This window comes from Rattus norvegicus, chromosome 1 (genome assembly GCF_036323735.1).
Source record: "Rattus norvegicus strain BN/NHsdMcwi chromosome 1, GRCr8, whole genome shotgun sequence".
NCBI classification, from domain to species: Eukaryota; Metazoa; Chordata; class Mammalia; order Rodentia; family Muridae; genus Rattus; species Rattus norvegicus.
In genome coordinates, this window is record NC_086019.1 from 2,461,091 (window position 1) to 2,487,764 (window position 26,674).

The window sequence follows — 26,674 nt, forward strand, 5'->3', positions numbered from 1 at the left end:
TCTCTCCTGTATGTGTCCTTTTATGCATTTGGAGGCTATTGTGATATGAGAAGGCTTTATCACATTAATTATATTTGTAGGGTTTCTCTCCAGTATGTGTTCTTTTATGTATTTGGAGATGACTGTAACATACAAAGGCTTTAACACATTGATTATATTCATAATGTTTCTCTCCAGTATGTGTTCTCTTATGTACTTGGACACTATTGTGATATGAAAAGGCTTTATCACTTTGGTCACATTCATAAGGTTTCTCTCCACTATGTGTTCTTTTATGTATTCGGAGATGACTGTGACTAAAAGGCTTTACCACACTGGTTACATTCAAAGGGTTTCTTCTCAGTATGTGTTCTTTTATGTATGTGAAGCTGACTGTATCGTGCATAGGCTTTACCACGTTGGTTGCATTCATAGGGTTTCTCTCCAGTATCTGTTCTTTTATGTATTTGTAGGTGACTGTAATGTGCAAAGGTTTGCCCACATTGATTACATTCATAGGGTTTCTCTGCAGTGTGAATTTTTTCATTCCTTTGAGGGTGACTGTGATCTCCAAAGGCTTTACGACATGGAGTATATTCAAAGGTTTTCTCTCCAGTATGACTTCTTTTATGCCTGCAAAGATAATTGGAACATGTGAAAGCTTTACCACATTCATTACACTGATGAATCTTTTTATCTGTATGTCTGTATGAATTAATTTACAATTTGGTTTAATGGTAAAGAGGAATCAGATCTTAATGTTTTATCACTTTTTTACATTCATGGTTCCCCCTTTTGGGTTGTTTTGTGTCTTTGAAGATACCTGTGATGGTAAAAGCATTTATTACATAGCTTACATTTATAGCATCCTTTTTCTATTACGTTTACCACATATTTGCAAACAGGAATAACTCAGAGCTTTGCCACACTAATTGCATTCATAAATTTTCCTTTAGTATGAACCATACTACAATTGGAGAGTGGACCAGTACAAATAGAAGAATTTCCAGATTCCTAGTACCCACAGGGATTTTCTGCAGTGTGAATTTAAGGGTGAATTCCCAATTAAGTTGGAAAACTAACCAATTGTAAACTTGTATCATACTCAGAAAGTCTACTAAATGTAGGGGCTACTATATATCTTCTAATTTTTCTAGGAGAGAAAGAGAGGTACTTTGTTTCTTTCAATATCCCTATACTCATATGGCTTGAATCCATTGTGACATAAGATATACCTGTTTTAAAAAAAGAATAACAAATAAAATACAAATTGGGAAAACATATTTCATTCAGACTATGTTCCTCATAGACATGTGGTATAGGGATTAAGGTTTCTCAACATCAAAATTCTTGATACTCATAAACTGCCCCTATCACTAAACTTAGCAATGTTACTACAAGTATATGAGGAACCCCAGGTTTGCCATGGACTGTTCAGATAGTATAAGATTTAGACATATATTTATCACATACTCAGTGTGACTAACCTTTTGCCATATGAGTGGTATGAGACTAAACAGATTGGCAGTTCTTCAGCATAGCTCTAAAGGGACTATGATACACAAGGTGATATCTGTTAAGAGACTGTTTCTTTCTTAAAAGAATGCCTTGGAAACGAAAATCAGATACCTGACATTGAGGTATATCGTTTTGTGTGAACTTAATAATCACTGATATACTTAAAGCAGTACTTTTTTACACTGTTGCTTTTCTTTTAAACTTTCAGAACACATTAAAATTTGTTCAGAGGCATATCTATATCAACTTGCACATGAAAATTACCTTCCACTTCTGGAACATTGACAATGTTCTTCAGTAGTATGGTTTCCCAATTGTAACCGAAAATATATGATATATTATTGGAAATTAGGCAAAATTTAAGTTACTATCTTCAGTGAACCTTAGAACAATGTCTAACTTACTCACTTTATTCTTCATTCTCAATTGATATTACAGAAAAACATCAAAACAAAGAAACAGTAGTGCCCTTATTTTAAAGAGTGAAAGAAAATTCACTGTCATACCTATAGCAGTTAGGATCCTGTAGGTCTCCAACATCACAACTTTGTAGAGACTCTTCTGAAAAGGATCCATCAAAGCCCACTCTTCCTGAGTGAAGTTCACACGCACATCCTCATAGGTCATTGCATTCTAAAATATCCCATCCAAGTGGACAAGAGAAAGCATAATACTGCCAACACAATAAATGTATACTTCAATAACAATATAGTCAATTTACTTCTGATGTATCCACCACTTATTTCCTAAGCAGAAGTCTTATGTAATTGCAGGTCATTTTAGAACAAAACTAAATGATTTTCATCGCTGTCATTTCCTTGCTCTTTGAGTAGGATATAGCCTTGCAAAAGAAATGCCAGTTAACACACACGCGCACGCACGCACACACACACACACACACACACACACACACAGACACAGAGAGAGACAGAGAGAGAGAGAGAGAGAGAGAGAGAGAGAGGCAAACAGATCAACAATACTAGGTACACATTAGGGAAATTGTATGAACAAATACTAATTAAATAAATGATGGGTAATCTGGGTGTATTGACTCATGACTTTAATTCCAACACTCAAGAGGCAGAAGCAGGTGTATCTCATTGATTTGGATGCCAGCATCGTCTGTGCAATGACTCAGCAGTCGTGGACAATACCACCTGCCTCCTAAGAGGTCTGCTCTAATCTGAGACACACACATAGGACATCCCCCAATCTCCACCTGCTGGAACCCTAGCAAGCCCACTAGTCATGGGCTCTGCCCTGCCCTATGGGAACTCCATCCTCCTTCTGGTCTCTACCTAGACCTGAAGTGAGGATAGGTGCACTGCACTGTACTGTACCCCACTGTATGGCTCTGCCTGCCTCCCAGGAGGCATGCTCCAACACAGATAACGAGGCCAGTCAACACCAGTGAAAACCAGATTGCTAAAAGCAAGCACAAGTACATAATTAAGAGAAGCCAATGTAATATGGCACTATCAGAACCCAGCTCTCTATTAGAGCAAGCCCTGGACACACTAACACACGTGAAGAGCAAGACTATGACTTTAAACCCATCTCATGAAGATGATAGAGGCCTTTAAAGAAAATAAATAATTCCTTTAAAGTAATGCAGGAAAACATAATCAAACAGGTAGAAGCACTTAAAGAGGAAGCAGATAAATACTGTTAGATACAAAAAAATACAACCAAACAGGCAAAGGATATGAATAAAATGGTCTAGGACTTAAAAGTGAAAATGTAAACAATAAAGAAAATGCAAATAGAGGCAATCCTGGAGATGGGAAACCTAGGAAAGAATACAGGAACTACAGATGCAACCATCATCAAAAGAATACAAGACATGGAAGAGAGAATCTCATGCACAAAAGATACCATAGAAGAAATCGATGCATCAGTTCCAATAAATGCCAAATGTAAAAAATTCCTAACTCAAAACATCTAGGAAATTTGGGACACTATAAAAAGACTAAGCCTAAGAGTAATAGGAATGGAAGAAGGTGAGGATTCCCAGTACAATGGGCCAGAAAACATCTTCAACAAGATCATAGAAGAAAACTTCCCTAACCTAAAGAGATGCCTGACTTAAAGAGAAGTTTACAGGACACAAAATAGATTAGACTAGAAAAGAAAATGCTTCCACCACATAATAATTAAAACACTTAATGTACAGAGCAAAGAATGAATATTAAAAGCTACAAGGGACAAAAACCAAGTAACATACAAAGGCAAACCTATCATAATTATACCTGACTTCTCAATAAATACTCTAAAAGCAAGGAAATCCTGGAGAGATGTCTCGCAGACCCTAAGATACCACAGATGCAAGCCTACTATAACCATGAAAACTTTCAGTCTCAATAGATGGAGAAACAAAGATATTCTCTGACAAAACTGAATTTAAACTATATCTTTCTACTAATCCAGCCCTACAGAGGATACAAGAAGGAGAACACCAACACAAGGAGGGTAACTATATCCAACAAAACACAAGAAAATGATCATCTCACAGCACAACCAAAAGAAGAGATCACACACAAACTTACATACCACCGCCAATATCAAAATAATAGGAACTAAAAAACATTGGTTATTAATATCTCAATATCAACGTACTCAATTTCTCAATAAAAAGACACAGGCTAACAGACTGGATTCATAAACAGGATCCATCATTCTCTTGCATGCAAGAAACACACTTGAGCAACAAGTTAGACACTACTTCAGTGTAAAGAGCTGGAGTAAGGTTCTTCCAAGCAAACAGACCCACGAAACAAGCTGGAATAGCTATTCTAATACCTAATAGACCTTCAACCAAAAGTTATCAAAAGAAATGGGGAAGGACACTTCATACTCATGAAAGGAAAAATCCACCAAGATGATATCTTAATTCTGAACATCCATGACACAAATGCAAGAGCACTCATATTCGTAAAGAATTATTATCAAAGCTCAGACCACATAGTGAACCACACACAATAATAGTGGAGGACTTCAACACTCCATTTTCACCAATGAACAGGTCATCAAAACAGAAACTAAGCAGAAAGAATGTTGTTATGAACCACATCGATTTAACAAATATCGACAGAATCCTTCATCCCAAAACAAAAGAATATGCCTTCTTCTCAGCATATCACAGAATACTCTCTAATGACCATACAATCAAGCCTCAACAGATCCAAGAACATTGAAATAACCCCAAGCATTCTATCAGATCACCATGGTTTAAGGCTGGACTTCAAAAACAGAAACAAGAGAAAGCCAACATAGTCATAGAAAATGAATAACCCTTTACTCAACAATTAATTAGTCAGGGAAAAAATAAAGAAATTAAAGACTTTCTAGAATACAATGAAAATGAAGGCAGAACATAGAAAAACTCATTGGACATGATGAAAGCAACACTAAGAGGAAAACTTCATACCACTAAGTCTCTTCCATGTTTATTCCTAAAAATGTACTTCTAGAAAGATATGTGAGGGCTGGCAACATGGCTCAGACACACACAAAAGCACTTAGCAGATAAACCTAAAGACCTGAGTCCAAGTCCCTGAGCTCATGCAAAGGTAAAAAGATCCAATTCCACAAAATTTTCCTGATCTTCACACATAGGCCATAATATGTATGTGCCCACCCATTCATCATACACTATACACACAATACAAATTAATAATTTTGTCAAAAACATTAAAAATAAATGTGATATGAATACCATATTTTAGTACATTGGATCTTATACAAATTGCACTACAGATAACAAATATTAGTGTGGCAATCTCTTTGCATGTTATTTAGAGTAATATACATATTGGCCAAAATGATGTGAGCAATATAATCCCTGTTGTTCATTGAGAAAAGTGACGCTCTCAGAAGACAATGGAGGAGTGACATGCCAGCATCTGAGGAGCCAACAGAAGAGCCTGAGTTCCACCTGCTTGTGGTCCAGAGAAGAGGGGGTTACCAACATGAGAGATGAGTAGAAGAGTTAGTTGGCACCCAAAGCACAGGAAGTGAGGGCTGCAGAAGCTCAGAGAGGAGGGACCAAGGTGGAGGTGGAAGGCAACATGAGCAGTGCATGTGTCCCCTGAAGTTCTGTGCCATGACTAGCTTAGGAACAGAAAAGCCCTCAACACAGTTTTGTGCTGTCTTCCTCGGTTTCACACCTAAGATGTAAACCATTTCTTTGTCTGTATACAGTCTGTATATATCACCCACTCATGTGTTGCTCCATCACCATCTCTGTCTCAAATCTACTGTCACTGCAGCTCTGTGTACAGATAACCCTTCCATAGAAGCCCATTGCTACCAAGTGCTGTGTTTTCTTTCCACCTTTATCCTACTATGGAGTGGCATTGCCATCGCACATCATCACAGGAAGAACAGTGCACATAATATTTTAAGGGCAAAACAGCCGATTTGTGTTACTTTTACTGTAGCATACAGTTAAACATGGCTGTTAACGTGTTATTGTGTTTAATTTATAGGCTAAAGTTTATCATCAATATTCATGTACAGAAAAACAGCATGTGTAAGGCTTGATGATATTCCACTGCAGTCTTGCCATGCATTTGCCATGGTTAAGGGACTACTACTACTACTTAAGGACAGAGAACAGCACATAAATACATACTAAATGCACTTGCCAGGATTAATGCAAACACACAGTCCAAAAGGAGACTATGGGAGCCATCATTTAACCAAAGCCTTCTTAGTAAATGTGTTTTCCACATATGTACAATTTTCACCCAACTAAAGTTTAAGTATCAATATTTTTGGTTAAAGTTGTTTTATATGGGAATATTTTTACAATGAGATAATCCCTATAAAGCATGGAACATGAGTCCTGGCACACAGAGTTCAGTAAGTGTTAGTAATTTTTAATGTTAATTAAGTGTATTATGTAAGTGCTTGCCTTAGGATTCAGAATGAACAGAGTATACTTACTCTTTTGATGGCCCAAGGGCATCCTAATAAATATTAAATACTTAATGAGGCTACGAGCGCAAGGACATCTTGGAAGTTACCAGGAATTCTGGGGTTGTTGTTTCCTGCACAGCTCCAATGTGAGGTCTGGCTAATGGTGGGACTGGAGTCAGCCAGCTACCACTAACTCTATCAAGCTGTCAGTTCTCATGGCTGTCAGAGTGTCCGCACTGGCTATTTCTCAAAGTTTCCTACCACTAAACATCTTTGAGCTGAGACATTGTGATGAGACATTAAATATTGTAAATCAATAGAAACAAGGACAGGTCTATCTAACCTACCTGAACCCATTTCCTGATTGTTCAGAAACACTGAAGTTTCCAGAGTGGAGTCTGTGAGTCTATTCTGGTTCGATGCTGCATACCTACAATAACAGCAATCAAAACGCTGAGGCAGGAGGACTGCAAGCTTGAGGCCAGCCTGAGATACATAGTGATACTCTGTCTCAAAAAATAAAGTAAGGAACAGGTAAGAGGCCCACCTGCCCTGAGAATTTTCCTAAGCCCTCAGTTGGGATCCCAGGAAAACCTAACTAAGAAGGTCCCCCAAATCAAATGGGTAGTGTCTTATTAGGGGTTTCTTCTGTTGTGAAGAGACACCATGGCCATAGGAACTCTTATAAAAGAAAACAATTTGTTAGGGCTGGCTTAGAGTTCACAGGTTTATTCCACTTTCATCATGGTGGGAAGCACATGGCATGCAGGCAGTCATGGTGTTGGAGAGGTAGCTGAGATTTCTACATCTGGATTAGCAGACATCAAGAAGAGAAAGGGAGCAACTAGGCCTGGCTTGAGCATCTAAAATCTCAAAGCCCACCCATCAGTGACAAACTTCCTCCAAAAAAGCCATACTTCCTAACATTGCCATTCCTTAAAAGCCTATGAGGGCCATTTTCATTCGGACTGTCACAGGTAGAAAGAAACCGCACAGCTTTAAAATGTGCATGTGATCATTAGCCACTGTCTAGGTAGGGGAGGTGGAGGGAGGCAAGGTGAGGAGAATATACAGAATGAATGTTTCTGGGAAGCAGGACTTCAATACTAGAAATACTTTCTTACGTAAATAGTTTCCTCAAATGCCCACACCTCTCTTCCTTTGTCCCTATCCTTTACAATGCAGAGTTGACATTTAATCAAGATTCTAGAGAAAATAAAGCCCCCATACTGCTGTGCTGGACTTGTGGTAGATGCTTTTCTAGCCTATTCTTTTTCTCTTATTCTTTCAACAACAACCTTTAATCGCATCTTCTGAGAAAAGATTTATGCGTTTGATTCTTCTGATATCACACAGGAGCACGCACGAAGGAGGAAGAGCCATGGTGGCTGCCAGTGGAGAACAGGCATGTTATTGACTACAGAAGTTGTGGGACTTGGTAATTTCTGTTGCTTCTGAGGATGATATTTTAAAGAAAACTCTTCCTCATGACTGAAGGAGATTTTGACACATAAGACATAGATCAGCAGCCGGTGTATCAGTGACATGTCATGGCGTCACTCTGCACATAGGTATAGGGGAGTTACAGATTGTGGATGTGGAGAAGGGACTGTTGGTAGGTAGTGGTCATGAGAATCGCAGTCTCTTGTTTTACCAGGATCTCTATTTCTATTTTTCTTCCACAGCACTGAACGTCTACTCACCCGCACTGTCATTTCCTTTGTTGAAGTTCATGTTTTTCCCTGTTGAACTAGTCTACTAGGGTGCAGCATTCCTAGAGACATCAATTTTCTAGTGTCACCTTGTGTCCAGGACACCTTAAGTAGGACACAACTGGAGGGTGCCCCCTGGTGGCTGCTAGTGAACCAATCTCATATAACGAGTTGATAAAAGTTGAGAAAGGTGCTATACTGTGTACAGTGAATTTCCTTTAAATAAACGTTCATGTGTGATGCTTATTTTATTAGAAAAAGTTATAATAGTTTTCATAAACAATTAGTTACATTATCTATATAAATACATTTAAAAATAAAAGATTTAAAGTAAAAATTAAATTAAAAAAGTTTTCATGATTTTTTAGTTTTAAAAGAAAAATTGTTTCTGGGTGAGTGAATCTTTGAAGCACACTTCAGTAGCCTATTCCCAGTGTGATCAGGAATCTAGCTGGAGGACAGTATGTGCAAAATCGCTCTACTACATGTATTTTACATGACTGTCCTCCTACAGAAAAGGGGATATTCTGATCTGTAGTTTAGATGCTAATTAAAGCATCTAGTTAACACACCCTCTTCTTCAAATAGGCCATAGAGCACTTTCTCATCTCAAATAAATTTCACCTACCTTCTTAAGGAGGGGAGACAAAAATTCTTCTTCCTTTTATGGCAAGGGTTTTGTATTTTTATTCTTAATACAATTTCCCAGTATCACTATATCCATAATTTAGTTAAGTAGTTAAATTTAATTTTCTGATAACGAACAAATTTATAGTAGGTCAAGAGGACTAGATGGAAGAAATCTGCATCACACTTCACAACAGTTTTCAAAAGCAGACTCTATTAATTGTAAATGTGTACATCTGAAAGCTGCTCTCCTACTTTGGTTATACAAAATTAATTGCTGAGCATACTCCAGAGAAATGACAGTTTTTATAAAAAAAGATTTATTTCATGTATCCAAGTACACAATAGCTATCTTCAGCCACACCAGAAGAGGGCATCAGATCTCACTACAGATGATTGTGAGCCACCATGTGGTTGCTGGGATTTCAACTCAGAACCTCCAAAAGAGCAGTCAGTGCTCTGAACCACCAAGCCATCTCTCTAGCCCTGAGAAATGACACTTTTTGATTTAATGTTTGCCAGTGCAAATTTCATGAAATAACAGTTAATATGCTTCCTGTGAGTTAGATTGTCAAGAAGCAATATTGAGCAGCCACAACAACACTGTTGAGTTAAACTATGCTCGATGCATGTAAAATTGTATAGAAATAGCATAGAACACAGACACATCTTCCTTACACTGTAAATCAGGTTATATGTTTTACAATACTCAATAAAATATTGATTCTAAGAAAATATATTCAATTACTAGGGAATGATATCTGCATGCACATCAAAGACCAGAATTCATTACCTGTTCATCAGACAACATTACCAAAGAGAAGCGGCACGAGTCTTCAGAGACCAATCCCAGTTCATGCTTTGCATGATGTAAAGGCACACAGGAGGGAAAGCTTTAAGGGAAACCCGTAGGACTTTTCTTTCCCTACCCTTCACTAACAGAGCCATAGGCACTTGTGTATTCTTCCTATGAACCTTTCAAATTCTGAATAGCTTGGAATTAAACATTTTGAAAACTAATAGTCACAAAACAGGGATCTCTCTGGAACTGCTTAAAAGTGTCAGCTGCAGATCCCATGTTCTGATGCTCTGATGATTGGCAAGGAGGTGGACATGGAGGATGGTTTAGAACGACTGCCATGTGAATCTTAAGTTGCTCATCTCTACCCTGTCCAATATGTGTATTCATTTAAATAAATGCTAGTGTTTAAAGAAAATAAACACTGTGAGAAGCCAGAAGGAAGCACCTTGGAACCCACTTTTACACCTTTTCCTCTCTGGCCAGGAATCATTGAATCTGTTAGAGCATCTCCTGGAGTCCTTGTCTGGCTTGAGAGGGCGTTTATGGTGCTTCAAGATCTAGTCCCTCTTGGTCATTTTGGTGCTTCTTATTGTCTCAAGTGAAATAGACTGCTCTAGAACCAAAGCCTAGGAGTTGGGGATTTAGCTCAGTGGTAGAGCGCTTGCCTAGCAAACGCAAGGCCCTGGGTTCGGTCCCCAGCTCCGAAAAAAAAAAAAAAAAAAGAACCAATGACTAGGCTTATTCTATATCCCTAAAGTAATGTGCTTCCAGGAGTTAACAGAAGTGGAGGCCTGGTTGTACTCTCTGAATATACTCCTCAATATTGTCATCACCTTAGCAATTTCCCAAAGAGTAGACAGTTAATTTGTAGCTCAGGGATCCACATCTATGGATTTCTGCTCAAAAAACTTAGGTGTGAGGAGCTGTCCTCACATATGTGAGGAGCTGTCCTCACATACTACATTACAAGATGGCACCGGCATCCGGCAGAACGCACCTAGTAAAAAGGGCAATATGCAGGCGCCTGGTAACTTCCCTACTCAAAGGGACACGTACCCTTTGGTACGTCATCTGGCAAAATTGGCAGCGACCAGTCAGAGAGTGACACGTCCTAGGCGAGAATAGTTTCCTATATAAGGGACAGTTATTCCTCACTCGGCATCTCCACATTGTAAGCTTATGCTCTCCCTCTCAAGATGCATTAAAGCTTTTCTGCAGTAGGATCCTGTGTGTTCCGCGTCGTTCCTGCTGGCGAGACGTAGCGCGGGACATCTGGTGCCAAAAACCCGGAAAGACCTTGCCATCGTCAGCACCTTCGGAGATCCCTTGGCGACAAGGAGGATTCAGAACTGCAGGTAGGTACGTTCGGAGAGGCAGGCCTCTCTTGGACTTTGGTCTGGGGTAGTCACGGCCTTGGGAAGGATTTGTTGAGGCTATAGTATTTGTCCTGGGAGCCACCCTATATTCTGTTTTCACCGTTTTTGCTGTTAAAAGGACGATCACAGCAGCTGAAGGCGCGTCTCAGTCTCTCGTATATAAGTGAGCTTCACGCAGCTCCCTTTTACCTTCGATTTTGACTGTAGAGGAGCAAGGACGCGATAAGGCTGATGTAGATAAGCGGCACCATCCGGGGAGGCGCGTGTAAGACTCCCGTACATAAGAGAGCAGCGTGTCCGTCTCTACCCTTTCACCTCACGCCTTGTCAGACGGACGTAGATAAGCCGTCGGCGTTCCTGGCCCATCATGGGATCCTCACAGTCTGTGGTCATGGCCTTGGAAACAGTGTTAAAGCAGAGGGACATCAAAATTGGAGGAAAAACACTTTAAAACTTTGGAAGGAGGTAGAGAGGGTGGCTCCTTGGTTTGCCTGTTCAGGCTCGTTTACGATTGCCTCATGGAACAAACTTGGAAAGGACCTTGACAGAAAATTGGCGGAAGAGGATCTGCGCCTAGGGACCAAAGCTATATGGAAGCTGGTTAAGTATTGTTTACAGAATGAAACGTGTAAGGCAGCAGTAGTAGAAGGACAGGCCACTCTCGAGGTAGTCCGGGACAGTATGTCAGAAACCGAACGTAGTGAGAGGTTGGGCGCGCGCAAGAAAAAGGACATCCTAAGAAAGAAAAAAGGCCCTCCCGGTAAGTCCGCAGACAAGGGAGCGTTGAAATTTTCAGATTCCAGTACTTCCTCCTCTACACATAAACCAGGAGGGGAAGCCAGTCTATACCCTGTGAAAGAGCTAGAAGCGCTGAACCTCGACAGTTCTGAAAGCTCTGAAAATAAAACCTTAGACTCAGAGGAGGAGGCCGAGCTAGATGAGGAAGCAGCTAAATATGAGGAGGAAAGATATTACCCCGATGAATGTAGGGGAAGTAATAGAAGCCTTCTAGTGTGGCCGCCACCAACGGCGCCCCCTCCATATGAGACACGGTCACGCGCCTTCTCACTAGTCCCCGAGAGGGTGAGAAGAAAGCTGAGTATGACATTTCCTGTCTTTGAGACTCCGGAGGGAGGACGGGTCCATGCCCCTTTTGAATATAATCAGATTAAGGAATTAGCGGAATCAGTTAGAAAGTATGGAGTCACGGCCAACTTTACTCTAACACAACTCGACAGGTTGGCCATGATGACATTGACACCAGCTGATTGGCAGATGATTGCTAAGGCAGCCCTTGCCAGCATGGGCCAATACATGGAATGGAAAGCGCTCTGGTATGAGGCAGCCCAAACACAGGCCAGAGCGAATGCTACGGTCTTAATACCTGAGCAAGAGGAATGGACTTTCGAACTCTTAACAGGACAGGGCCGCTTTGCAGCTGATCAGTCTGCTTACCACTGGGGCGCCTATGCTCAGGTCTCCAGCATGGCTATTAGAGCCTGGAAAGCACTGTTCAGGAGAGGAGGGATCGATAATCAACTTACAAAAATCATTCAGGGACCCCAGGAAAATTTCTCAGATTTTGTAGCTAGAATGACAGAGGCCGCAGGATGAATCTTTGGCGATCCTGAAATAGCAGCACCGCTTATAGAACAGCTCGTTTTCGAGCAAGCCACCCAGAAGTGCCGAGCAGCCATAGCCCCCCGAAGAAATAAAGGGCTACAGGATTGGTTTAGAGTCTGCAGGGAACTTGGAGGGCCCCTTACTAACTCAGGCCTGGCGGCCGCCATTCTCCAATCCCATCGACGCCTCGTTAAAAGGACGGATAAAAGATCATGCTTTCAATGTGGGAAAACAGGCCATCTAAAAAGAGACTGCAGGATGACAAAAGGAGACAGGGGGTCTGCAACCCTCTGTGTCTGATGTGGCAAAGGCTACCATAGGGCTGACCAGTGCCGATCAGTGAGAGACATTAAAGGCAAACTACTCCCTCCTTTGGAGACTCGGCCTAATGAGATGTCAAAAAACGGGCTGGTGGGCCCCCGGTCCCAGGGCCCTCAAAGATATGGGAACCGCTTTCACAGGGTCACGACCCCAGCAGAGGAGGTCCCCCAAGAGGCGACACAAAATTGGACCTGTGTGCCGCCTCAGACTTCTTTCTAATGCCCCAGATGGGCATTCAGCCAATTCCTGCTCAGACTGTGGTGCCTCTACCCCCGGGAACCATAGGCCTTGTCCTTGGGAGAGGATCTCTCGCCCTACAAGGACTGATAGTCCATCCAGGCCTTGTTGAAGCTCAGCACTCTCTTGATGTTCAGATTCTTTGTTCAAGTCCCGATGGGTTTTTTTCCATAAGTAAAGGAGATAGAATAGCACAGTTATTACTCCTTCCGTGCTCCCAGGCCACGATACAGGATACCAAGGTACCCATGGGGTCCACTGGTCATGATTCGGCATATTTGGTGGTTCACCTTAACAACCGCCCAAAATTGAGCTTAGAAATTAATGGAAAGAAATTCGAAGGCATACTGGATACTGGGGCTGATAAAAGTATAATTTCCTCAAAATGGTGGCCTCAATCATGGCCTACCACAAAATCTTCTCACTTGCTACAAGGATTAGGCTACCAGTCATGCCCTATGATCAGCTCTGCCACTCTAACTTGGACAACTGCCGATGGCCGACGGGGACAATTTATTCCTTATGTACTTCCCCTGCCTGTTAATCTTTGGGGGAGGGATGTTATGCAGACCATGGGACTGACCTTATCTAATGAATACCCCCCACAAGTGGCCCACATGATGTCAAGGATGGGCTATAAGGAAGGGAAAGGCCTAGGGCGATTAGAACAGGGTTGTCTCACGCCCATTGAACCGATCGCCAACCCCCATAAACAAGGCCTGGGTTTTTCCTAGGCGCCATTGGGGCAGCACGACCCATACCATGGAGGATGGAGGACGCGGTGTGGGCTCCCCAATGGCCATTAACCTCTGAGAAATTACAGGCAGCTACAGGACTGGTGGATGAACAATTAAGATTGGGACATGTGGAGCCCCCCACCTCTCCTTGGAACACCCCAATTTTTGTAATAAGGAAACAATCAGGAAAATGGCGACTACTCCATGACTTGAGGGCCATTAACGATCAGATGGAATCCCTTGGACCCATTCAGCGGGGCCTTCCTATACTCTCGGCCCTACAAAAAGATTGGAATTTGATAATAATAGATATCAAGGATTGTTTTTTCTCTATTCTGCTTTACCCCCTGATAGGCCCAGGTTTGCTTTTACTGTCCCATCAATTAATCATACTGAACCTGATAAAAGATACCAGTGGAAGGTCCTACCTCAGGGCATGGCCAACAGCCCTACAATGTGTCAGTTATATGTTCAGGAAGCCCTCAAACCAGTCAGGGAGACCTATCCAAATTTACTGTTAATCCATTACATGGATCATATATTGATGTGTCATAAAGACTTAGAATTACTCAAACAAGCCTATTCCTTATTACAAAAAACCCTTAAACAATGGGACTTACATATTGCTACAGAAAAGGTCAAAATTGCCGACACAGGTCATTTTCTAGGATCCATTATTTTCCCTGATAAGATTATACCCCAGAAACTGGAAATCCGTAGAGACCACCTCCATACTCTTAATGACTTTCAGAAGCTCTTGGGAGATATCAACTGGTTGAGACCATTTTTGAAAATCCCTTCCGCGGAATTAAAACCTTTGTTCGAAATATTGGAAGGGGACGGGCACATCACCTCCCCTCGTGTGCTAACTCCCTCTGCAACCAAGGCCTTACTAAAAGTAGAAGATGCCATAAAACAGGCCCAATTGCAACGCATTGATTGGTCTCTACCTTTTTCACTCTGTGTACTAGATACCAAGGATTTACCCACTGCAGTTTTATGGCAACAAGGTCCACTGTTATGGATCCATCCACATGCTTCCCCTGTGAAGATTATTGATTGGTATCCAGCCGCAGTAGCACATCTGGCTATTAAGGGCCTAAAAGCTGCCATCTGTCATTTTGGGACTCCACCCCAATCCTTGATTATCCTATATACACCCTACCAGGTCCAAACTCTAGCCGCTACCTCTGATGATTGGGCAGTGCTGCTCACATCCTTTACAGGGAAGATAGATAATCATTATCCTAAACACCACCTATTGTGTTTTGCAAGATCACAACCTGTTGTTTTCCCTTGCGTCACATCCCACAGACCATTAAAGGAGGGGATAACAGTGTATACGGATGGGTCAAAAACAGGGGTGGGAGCATATGTGGTAAACTCCCAAGTATTCTCACGACAATATTTTGAAACCTCACCCCAAGTGGTAGAATGCCTAGTGGTCATGGAGGTCATTGAAAAATTCCAGGTTCCTCTAAATATTGTTTCAGATTCCTCCTATGTGGTTAATGCTGTTAGTATTCTTGAAACCGCCGGTATAATTAAAACCACTAGTAAGGTGGCAGATATTTTCCGAAAAATCCAAATTATCCTATTAGATAGAAGATTAGGGTTAGGGTTAGGGTTCCCTGTATACATTACTCATATACGGGCCCATTCTGGACTCCCTGGCCCAATGAGTTCAGAGAATGATTTGGCTGACAAAGCCACAAAAATGATAGCTGTGGCCCTGGCCTTTCCTTTAGAGGCCGCTAAAGCCTTTCATGGCAATTTCCATGTCACCTGAGAAACTTTACGCCGCCTCTTCTCTATAACTAGAAAAGAGGCACGTGATATAGTCACCCAATGCCAACAGTGCTCCCAGTTCCTCCCAGTTCCTCACATCGGGGTCAACCCGAGAGGAATACAGCCATTGCAAATCTGGCAAATGGCTGTTACTCATAATTCTACTTTTGGAAAATTACAGTATGTGCATGTATCTATAGACACATGTTCTGGCATTCTACATGCCACCCCACTTACAGGAGAAAAAACAACACATGTCATTCAGCACTGCCTTGAAGCATGGAGTGCTTGGGGAAAGCCAAAATGTGTAAAAACTGACAATGGCCCCACCTACACATCTCAAAAATTCCATCAGTTTTGTGCTCAGATGCAGGTTACCCACCTGACGGGCCTGCCCTACAACCCTCAAGGACAGGGAATCATAGAGCGTGCTCATCGGACGCTCAAATCATATTGAATAAAACAAAGAGGAGGAATTATGATAGAACTCCCCCCAACACCCCGAGTGGCCACTGCTCTGGCCCTTTTTACCTTAAATGTTTTCAATCTTGATGAAGCTGGACAAACAGTGGCTGAGCGACATTGCTCAGAGCCCAAGAGGACAAAAGAATTAGTCAAATGGAAGAATGTATTGACAAATGAATGGAAAGGCCCGGATCCTATTTTAATAAGATCCAGGGGATCTGTCTGTGTTTTTCCACAGGACAATGAAAATCCCATATGGATCACAGGACGACTTACTCGGAGCATCACAGCAAGTGATCAAGAAGGGACTGGGACTCCTGCACCTCCTCACTCTTCTTCCATGGATGCCAGCAACGGTGCAGGGCGAGCTACGATGGGGAATAATGTCAACCTTTCCACTCCCGATGCCGGTGATGTACCACTAACAGGGATTTAGGGTTGGGTTGGCCTATTTACCTGAGGATCCACAGGTTGAATTTACCTGAGGATCCACAGGTTGAATGACTAAAAGAAAATAGGACTATTCCCCTTAAGGGCAGCCTTTGTTTTAGCATATTTAACAAAACATCTTTTGATCTCCCTTGCATTATGTTTTGTAATCAATCTTCTGCTTGGTTAAGGGAGGCCACATGGGGAACTGGTGAGGAGGACATTGTGGCTAACGCCACAGTTCTCTATGGTGGTGGCCTTACATTGCGTTAATTGTAGCTGCACTGATCTTATGCCCATGGCGATGCTACTTGGAGGAAAGGGCGAAAAGGGACGGTTGTCATTTTCCTGGACGGGGAACATCAAACCTGCTGCCTCTGTCTGGACAGCTACTCATATAAAATATCGCAGTAGTTACCCGCATGCCTCGTTTTATCCCGATCCCTGTTGATACCCCGGGGACCATGACCTTATTTAGAGGAAAAAGAGATTTTGGTACTTCTGCAATTATTGCTGGCATTATTGCTACGACAGCAGTCGCTGCCTCGGTTACTGCCTTGGCATTGGCCTTGTCAAATTCAGTACAGACAACCCAAACTATCAATGATTTATCGGCCATCGTCTCTGTGGCTCGGGACAGACAGGCCTCGGCCAATACTCAGATACAGGGAGGCCTTATGCTTGTCAACCACCGTATAGATCTGGTCCGAGAGCAATTAGACATTCTATGGCAACTGGCCCAGCTTGGCTGTGAGCAAAAACTCCCAGGCCTTTGTGTCACCTCCATATAATATGACAAATTTACCCGAGCTGCTAATCTGTCTAAGAGTCTTTCACAGCATCTGTTACAGAATTGGACCTCGGAGTTTGAACAGACACTTCGAGAGCTGAGAGCGACCATCATTCAAGTAAATTCTACACAACTGGACCTGTCTTTGATGGACGGATTGTCGTCCTGGATCACCTCAGCAGTCTCTTATTTCAAGGAATGGGTGGGAGTGGGAATTTTGGAGTGATCCTCTGCTGTGGATTAGTGTTACTCCTCTGGTTGCTTTGCAAATTGAGATCTCAAACAAGAAAGGACAAAGTAGTGATCGCCCAGCTACTTGTAGCCCTTGAACAAGGAGCGTCAGCCGATATCTGGTTGACCATGCTCAAGCAACAGGTCGCCAGCTGGACAGCTCTTGCACTCCTAGAACCTCAGTTCATTGCACAGGATTAGAGTGTCTGGCTTGAGCAGCCCAGGAGGGGTGACGAGCTTAGCATCGCACAGGGAAGTTCTACCAAATATGCTCCCTGGAAGGCATGTCATATTACATGAGGGTTTCTGCCCCAGTTTTCCCTCCCTCGAAAAATGGCAGTGCGACGGGTCGGGAGTGCCCTGGGTCCCAACAACAGCCTAAGGGTATCTCTCTTGTACAGGTTCGCCAACTTTGTATGAGGATATGACCTCTGTCTTCGCCCTCCTATATCTGGGTGTCCTGTTTGCTTAAAAAAACAGAAAAGGGGGAGATGTGAGGAGCTGTCCTCACATACTACATTACAAGATGGCACCGGCATCCGGCAGAACACACCTAGTAAAAAGGGCAATACGCAGGCGTCTGGTAACTTCCCTACTCAAAGGGACACGTACGCTTTGGTACGTCATCTGGCATAATTGGCAGCGACCAGTCAGAGAGTGACACGTCCTAGGCGAGGATAGTTTCCTATATAAGGGACGGTTATTCCTCACTCGGCATCTCCGCATTGTAAGCTTATGCTCTCCCTCTCATTAAAGCTTATCTGCAGTAGGATCCTGTGTGTGCCGCGTCGTTCCTGCTGGCGAGACGTAGCGCGGGACATCAGGCACGACATACACACCTATAACTCAACCTTCAAGAGTTAGAGGTAAGAGGATTTTCAATTCAAGACTACCCTGAGCTACATGTGAGATTCTATGTTAATACATCACTGTCCTCATGAGGAATAAAGAAATGGAAAGGAAAAGTAGATGTAGAAGGATATCAATGAGGAAAAATAAAAGGAGAGAGGAGAAGGAAGAAGAGACTATTTAAAAGATGTTGTTTCTGTACCAAACACACAGAGATCTATCTGCTTGTTACAATTTCCTAATAATTCAAGATGTTTTCTTAGAAGCAACATTGTATTGAATATTGAAAAATATGTACATTGATTTATGGTGTAAGGAGGGGTGTCTGGGTCTTATGCTATTACTACACAATTTTACAATTTTACTAGGAATGGCCATAGGAGAACTGGCCATTCCTAGATGTAATATTGATGAGGTGACCTGGAATAAAAATCCCAAGCATACAGAGAACTGTCTGTATGCTCACTGTAACTACACCTTATGGAAATTGTCGAGGTGATAATCAGAATCTAAGGGGAGAGTCATTAATACAGACAAGTCTGGGCCATGTATGTTTAGACAGGGTCAATGTGAAGGAGATGGCATGGAGTCAAACAGTGATCACCAAGAGCCTTCCCGTCTTGTCTCTTCAGTAGACTGCTCTATGACAAGAGTTGTCCAGAGAGAAAAAGAAGGCAGAAAACAGAATAATACCTTTCATTGCTCTCTGCTTTTTAACTTCACTCTGAACATATCTGTTGGGAGGCCACCTACAGGAAGTACATTAAACACCATCTACCACACCCTGATTGATATCGGCCCCCTTCTGTGCACAGCAAGTGCCCATTACTCACAGGCACAATAGTACATTTCAAAGGAAGACACAGGGGGCAAGGTGGGATCCACTTCACAGTTTGTCATGGGTCAGCCTATTTGTGGTTTGATGAAGCAATATTTCTTCTTTTCAAAGCAATAAAACATTTTTTGCTGTGTGCTAAGAAGCAGAACTCTTGCTCAGTGTCTTTATTAACTTGAGTTTACATATGACCATGAATAGAATCCCCATGATGGCACAGTGGCTGTATAAGGACAAGTAGAGAAACCTCATTATCACATCTGCCCTGTCTCACTAGTGATGCCCTCATCATATTATGATGTAGGATGAAGGCCCTAATCAGACACTGTTGCTGTGTTCTTTAAACTCCCAGTCTCCACAGTCAAGAGCCCAACAAAGCTATGTTCTTTAAAAAAAAATTGACCAGGCTGTGGCCAGAAAATAAACTAAGATAGTAGTATCTTTTGTTTTGTTTTCTTGTCAACTTGTGTATGGAAACTTTAAGGGATGCAAATAGAGATTTAAAGAATTTATTTAGGACCAGTGAGATGTCTCAGTGGGTTGATGATCTGAGTTTTAGCCCCAGAATAGATATGGAGGAAGGAGAGAACTAACTTCTGAACGTTGTCCTCTTGTCTCTACATGTGCACTGTGGCACTCACATGTGTGCAAGTAGGGACATGCACCACACAAGTCACTAAATATTTTAAAAGTTATTTTATTTTGCAATATTTAACTCAAAAATATTAATAAATATATTTATTGATTTAGCTACACTGTATCAAAAGCACATGTAATACTGTATTCATTGAGTAATATTAAATTTTCTACTTCGGTTTCCAGTTTTGTATTAACTTTTCATGTGACTATTGGCTATACAGAATTTTATAATTCCTACTGTCAATGATGAGCCTCTTACAAGCATTCTAAAGTACATGGCTTTTGGTTCTGACCTATTGAAGGCTGTGACTATATCAACTAGAAAACAAGTTCAAACCACAAGCTTCCATTGACTGGGAAATGAGTCAAATCATAAGCTTCTCCCTTATGATTGACTAAGAAAGATGTTTTTTCATTGATCCTATCATAACCTTCAGAATTTGAACAATTACCACTATCTTAATTGATGTTTAAAGTCGGTGTGCACTGACTTTCACCAATTCCAACGTATGGTCCTTATACTGACTTATTAACCCTTTCTTAAGTGGATTTTCTTGTTTTGCTTTAAAATAATTTCTCAAGTGGCTTCTGTTAGCACCCTAAAATGACATTATTGAAGGTGTTTCCAGAAAGACCTATTCTCAAAGCTATTTGGTGACTACTAATGGACTTAGTGCAGTCCTTTCTGTTTAGAAACACTGTACCCCTGATCTTAAAGAAAAAAAAAAACAAACCTGCATTAAAACTTTGCCATTGGTAAGCCACTGAGCTGATTTGCAGCAGGGCAGGGCAGAATATGATAGGGGTGAATGGAATTTCCCCTCTGCCCTCTGAAGATTTGCTGGAATAAACTGATTAAAATAAATTACATGGGAGAAAAGTGTGTTAATGCATTACTGTCCTAAAGTACAGCACAACATGGTTCAGAAACTTTGGGCCCCAGTCTTTCTAGGGGAAATGAAATACAGAAAATGTCAGGAAAGAGCATGCTGGGGTTTTCTCTTGTTGTTGTTGAGCTTTTTTGTTTTTTAGAACAAATAGTAAAAATCATTTATGGAAAGTTGGAAGTTTGAAAACTATACAATAGTTTGGGGCGACATGTATTTACTCTGCAAACTTGGTGGAAAATATTGTATCCAATCTTGGAGAACCTCCCACCTGAGGCTCCATTACTACATCTGATGCAAATCTGACAGAGGCTGAGGTCAGTTAGAGGGACACCGGTTGCACTGTGCACGTCTTCTAGCTCTTAATGGCTAAATCACAACCTGTATTTTTTTTTAAACAGCATCTGTTGTTTGTGATAGTCCTTACTAAGTAATGTGATACAATTTTAAAACATGTGTTCCTTTCTTCAAGAGAAGCATTTTTGGGGCAGGGGAGAAGGCTCAGTGGTTAAGAGCACAGACTACCATTGAAGAGGACCAAGGCCTGGTTCCCAGCATCCACATTGGAAGGTTCACAGCTGCTTCTAACTCCAGCTCTAGGGGACCAGACACTTCTAGTCTCTGAGGGTGCCTCGCACTCCCACACATACTAAAAATAAATATTAAAAAAAAGAAAAAGCGGGCTGGAGAGATGGCTCAGCGCTTAAGAGCACCTGACTACTCTTCTAGAGATCCTGAGTTCAATTCCCAGCAACCACATGGTGGCTCACAACCATCTGTAAAGAGATCCGATGTTCTCTTCCGGTTTATCTGAAGACAGCTACAGTGTACTTATATATAATAAAATGAATAAATCTTTAAAAATAATTTAAAAAAAAAGAAAAGAAAAAGCAGTTGTCAGCTTGCCTTAATAGTCCCTTTTATGTATTTTTGTTTTTAAAAACAGATAAAAAGGTGGGTTGGATATTAGCAATGTTCAGAGGTAGCAAAACCAAGTGAAAAAGGAGTCATTGAAATAACCCAAAATGTTAACTGCTAGAGTTGTCTTAGTCTCAATCTCTCATCATTCCTAATTCTGTGTGTGTGTTGGGGGGGGGGGGATCGTATTTACCAGTGCACACTTAGTGTTGTCCCCTATCCTGCATAGGCTCTCTAATAACACTAACACCAGTGACAGAAATTGTAACTAATGTTTATTTGGTGTCCATTAGGTGACAGGGCCTGCACCCCTAGTTTTACAGTAATCCCGAATGGTATGTGGTATTTAGTCAGTTTTACAGTTGAAGGTTCTAAGATGCTGTCTAGCACTCCATTGGTCTGGGACTCAGAGCTGGAATCTGTGTCCCTCAATATTCAATGCTAAGTGTTGCGTTGTTTACTGCTTATTTTGTCTTGAGCAGGCTCGCCATCCTAGGAGTAATAAACTGATATTTGTTACACAAAACTTTACTCTAAATATCTAAAGAGGCATTGAGCATATATTCTTATGCCAGCATGAATTTAAACATCTCTCGACAGCCAAAGATGACACAAACATTTAGTGAAGAAAAAAATCCTTGCATGTTGCAGGCCGCCACCAATGCAGCCCGGGGTGGGGTGGGGTGTTCATGTAACATGTACCATAGCCTCAGTGACATACCTTAAAAAAAAAGACATTTGAGGACAAAGGACGCATCTAATGCTGACTTCTTGTGAAAGTACATGTGGTTAATCAACCAGATAGGCATACAATTTCATTCTGTAAAGTTTTATAAAGGAAAGTAAACTAAGTACTGCCTGGGAGTTAGTGCTGTGGAGAGCACTCAGGCTTCTCTATGATTCTGCCTTCTTCTCTGCACCTCACAGACAACAGCTGCCTCCATTACACCAAGTCACTCAAAGGAGTTTCCTTGGAGATTTCAAGATACCTCAGAAAAGACCTTGGTAGACATTTTTATGTTACTTTATTTTCAAGGTACAGGTATCTAAAGCAGTGAAACTGTTAGGAAACTCAACAAAGTAGATTAACATTGCTGTTACCGAGTTTCAGCTATACAGGGCCCAACCTCCTTATCACTTTATGGCGATGGAGGACTTTTTTTTAAATTTATTTAATACTTAATAATAATTCTTTGGTTTCTGGGCAAACATCTCCCTCCCCCCTCCCCTTCCTTATGGGTGTTCCCCTCCCAACCCTCCCCCCATTGCTGCCCTCCCCCCAACAGTCTAGTTCACTGTGGGTTCAGTCTTAGCAGGACCCAGGGCTTCCCCTTCCACTGGTGCTCTTACTAGGATATTCATTGCTACATATGAGGTCAGAGTCCAGGGTCAGTCCATGCATAGTCTTTAGGTAGTGGCTTAGTCCCTGGAAGCTCTGGTTGCTTGCCATTGTTGTACATATGGGGTCTCGAGCCCCTTCAAGCTCTTCCAGTTCTTTCTCTGATTCCTTCAACGGGGGTCCTATTCTCAGTTCAGTGGTTTGCTGCTGGCATTCGCCTCTGTATTTGCTGTATTCTGGCTGTGTCTCTCAGGAGAGATCTACATCTGGCTCCTGTCGGCCTGAACTTCTTTGCTTCATCCATCTTGTCTAATTGGGTGGCTGTATATGTATGGGACACATGTGGGGCAAGCTCTGAATGGGAGTTCCTTCAGTCTCTGTTTTAATCTTTGCCTCTCTCTTCCCTGCCAAGGGTATTCTTGTTCCCCTTTTAGAGAAGGAGTGAAGCATTCACATTTTGATCATCCGTCTTGAGTTTCATTTGTTCTAGGCATCTAGGGTAATTCAAGCATTTGGGCTAATAGCCACTTATCAGTGAGTGCATACCATGTATGTCTTTCTGTGTTTGGGTTAGCTTACTCAGGATGATATTTTCCAGTTCCAACCATTTGCCTACGAATTTCATAAAGTCATTGTTTTTGATAGCTGAGTAATATCCATTGTGTAGATGTACCACATTTTCTCTATCCATTCCTCTGTTGAAGGGCATCTGGGTTCTTTCCAGCTTCTGGCTATTATAAATAAGGCTGCGATGAACATAGTAGAGCATGTGTCTTTTTTATATGTTGGGGCATCTTTTGGGTATATGCCCAAGAGAGGTATAGCTGGATCCTCAGGCAGTTCAATGTCCAATTTTCTGAGGAACCTCCAGACTGATTTCCAGAATGGTTGTACCAGTCTGCAATCCCACCAACAATGGAGGAGTGTTCCTCTTTCTCTGCATCCTCGCCAGCATCTGCTGTCACCTGAGTTTTTGATCTTAGCCATTCTCACTGGTGTGAGGTGAAATCTCAGGGTTGTTTTGATTTGCATTTCCCTTATGACTAAAGATGTTGAACATTTCTTTAGGTGTTTCTCAGCCATTCGGCATTCCTCAGCTGTGAATTCTTTGTTTAGCTCTGAACCCCATTTTTTAATAGGGTTATTTGTCTCCCTGCGGTCTAACTTCTTGAGTTCTTTGTATATTTTGGATATAAGGCCTCTATCTGTTGTAGGATTGGTAGAGATCTTTTCCCAATCTGTTGGTTGCCAATTTGTCCTAACCACAGTGTCCTTTGCCTTACAGAAGCTTTGCAGTTTTATGAGATCCCATTTGTCGATTCTTGATCTTAGAGCATAAGCCATTGGTGTTTTGTTCAGGAAATTTTTTCCAGTGCCCATGTGTTCCAGATGCTTCCCTAGTTTTTCTTCTATTAGTTTGAGTGTATCAGGTTTGATGTGGAGGTCCTTGTTCCACTTGTACTTAAGCTTTGTACAGGGTGATAAGCATGGATCAATCTGCATTCTTCTACATGTTGACCTCCAGTTGAACCAGCACAATTTGCTGAAAATGCTATCTTTTTTCCATTGGATGGTTTTGGCTCCTTTGTCAAAAATCAAGTGACCATAGGTGTGTGGGTTCATTTCTGGGTCTTCAATTCTATTCCATTGGTCTATCTGTCTGTCTCTGTACCAATACCATGCAGTTTTTTATCACTATTGCTCTGTAATACTGCTTGAGTTCAGGTATAGTGATTCCCCCTGAAGTCCTTTTATTGTTGAGGATAGTTTTAGCTATCCTGGGTTTTTTGTTATTCCAGATGAATTTGCAAATTGTTCTGTCTAACTCTTTGAAGAATTGGATTGGTATTTTGATGGGGATTGCATTGAATCTGTAGATCGCTTTTGGTAAAATGGCCATTTTTACTATATTAATCCTGCCAATCCATGAGCATGGGAGATCTTTCCATCTTCTGAGGTCTTCTTCAGTTTCTTTCTTCAGTGTCTTGAAGTTCTTATTGTTCAGATCTTTTACTTGCTTGGTTAAAGTCACACCGAGGTACTTTATATTATTTGGGTCTATTATGAAGGGTGTTGTTTCCCTAATTTCTTTCTTGGCTTGTTTCTCTTTTGTATAGAGGAAGGCAACTGATTTATTTGAGTTAATTTTATACCCAGCCACTTTGCTGAAGTTGTTTATCAGCTTTAGTAGTTCTCTGGTGGAACTTTTGGGATCACTTAAATATACTATCATATCATCTGCAAATAGTGATATTTTGACCTCTTCTTTTCCGATCTGTATCCCCTTGACCTCCTTTTGTTGTCTGATTGCTCTGGCTAGAACTTCAAGAACTATATTGAATAAGTAGGGAGAGAGTGGGCAGCCTTGTCTAGTCCCTGATTTTAGTGGGATTGCTTCAAGTTTCTCTCCATTTAGTTTAATGTTAGCAACTGGTTTGCTGTATATGGCTTTTACTATGAAAATTCACTCTCTTACCTATAGCAGTGAGGTTCCTGTAGGTCTCGTGCATCACATGTTTGTAGAGACTCTTCTGTGAAGGATCCAGCAAAGCCCATTCTTCTTGAGTGAAGTTCACATGTACATCATCATAGGTCAATGCATCCAGAAACATCCCATACATTAGTACAACAGAAACCGTGATACCGATATCACTGTAAATGTATGCTTCTGGTACTTCCCCCACTTCTTTCTTTCTCTCTTTTTTTTTCCCCACTTATTTCTTGACCCAGATGTTCTAATGTAATTACCAAATCATCTTAGAAGAAAACTGAGTAATAAGGTTCCCCTCTGTCATTTCTTTGCTCTTTGAGTAGGATATAGCCTTGCAGGGGGCGGGGGGGAGAGGCAGGCAAACAGTACTGAGCACACATCAGAAACATTGTATGAACAATTACTAACTGCAAAAAATATCAATTGAGTATATAGGCTCATGTCTTTAATCCAAGCACTCAGGAGGTAGAGGCAGGTATATCTGAGGTCTATCCAGGACAGCCAGAGGTACATATTAAGACCCCGTCTCCCCTATGAAATATCAATCAAACAAACAAGATAGATAGAAAGGGGGTTGGGGATTTAGCTCAGTGGTAGAGCACTTGCCTAGCAAACGCAAAGCCCTGGGTTCAGTCCCCAGCTCCGAAAAATAGAAAAAAGAAAAAAAAAAAAAAAGAAGTATAGAAAGGACTCAGAGGTTTTTACTAGAGTTCCTACAAAGAATTACATTCACTGCACTTCTGTATTCTTCTTTCAGAATCTTGAGGTGGCCCAGTTTAAACTGTAACAGTAATGAGATCTTACTAAAAGGGGATGAATGTTTAAACAGATACAAACAGATAGCTGAAAATATTGGCAATGTAAATGTTGATCCTAAACAAGCAACATAGGACTGGAGCTGCAAAAGTTCAAGACAATCTAAAGAAAACGTCTAATAATATATAACAGGACAGCTGATTTCAAAGCTATTTGCCATGTGAAACAACATCAGAATCATCAACAGGATTATGAAGAAATAGTACACATTTTGGCACAATGGAGATTCCATCTGTACTTAACAAAGAGCTACAATGATCAAAAGTTTTAGCACATTTGTGAAAACATGAGATGTAGAGAAAAAAAGTCAAGAACATAAGCCACAAATTATAGTCAAGTTTTAAT

At 41.4% G+C, this 26,674-nt stretch overlaps 1 protein-coding gene across 1 annotated transcript; it reads right to left on the bottom strand.

The window, feature by feature from the left end:
- Positions 1–20: 20 nt before the first annotated feature.
- On the bottom strand, positions 21–26,016 carry LOC134485293 (zinc finger protein 433-like). The gene is made up of 3 exons (XM_063281059.1): positions 25,499–26,016; positions 395–612; positions 21–35 (listed from the first exon to the last, which is right to left on the bottom strand). The coding sequence occupies exons 1-3, from the start codon at positions 25,641–25,643 to the stop codon at positions 21–23; spliced, it is 378 nt and encodes a 125-aa protein (XP_063137129.1). The 5' UTR covers positions 25,644–26,016.
- Between the last annotated feature and the right edge of the window lie 658 nt (positions 26,017–26,674).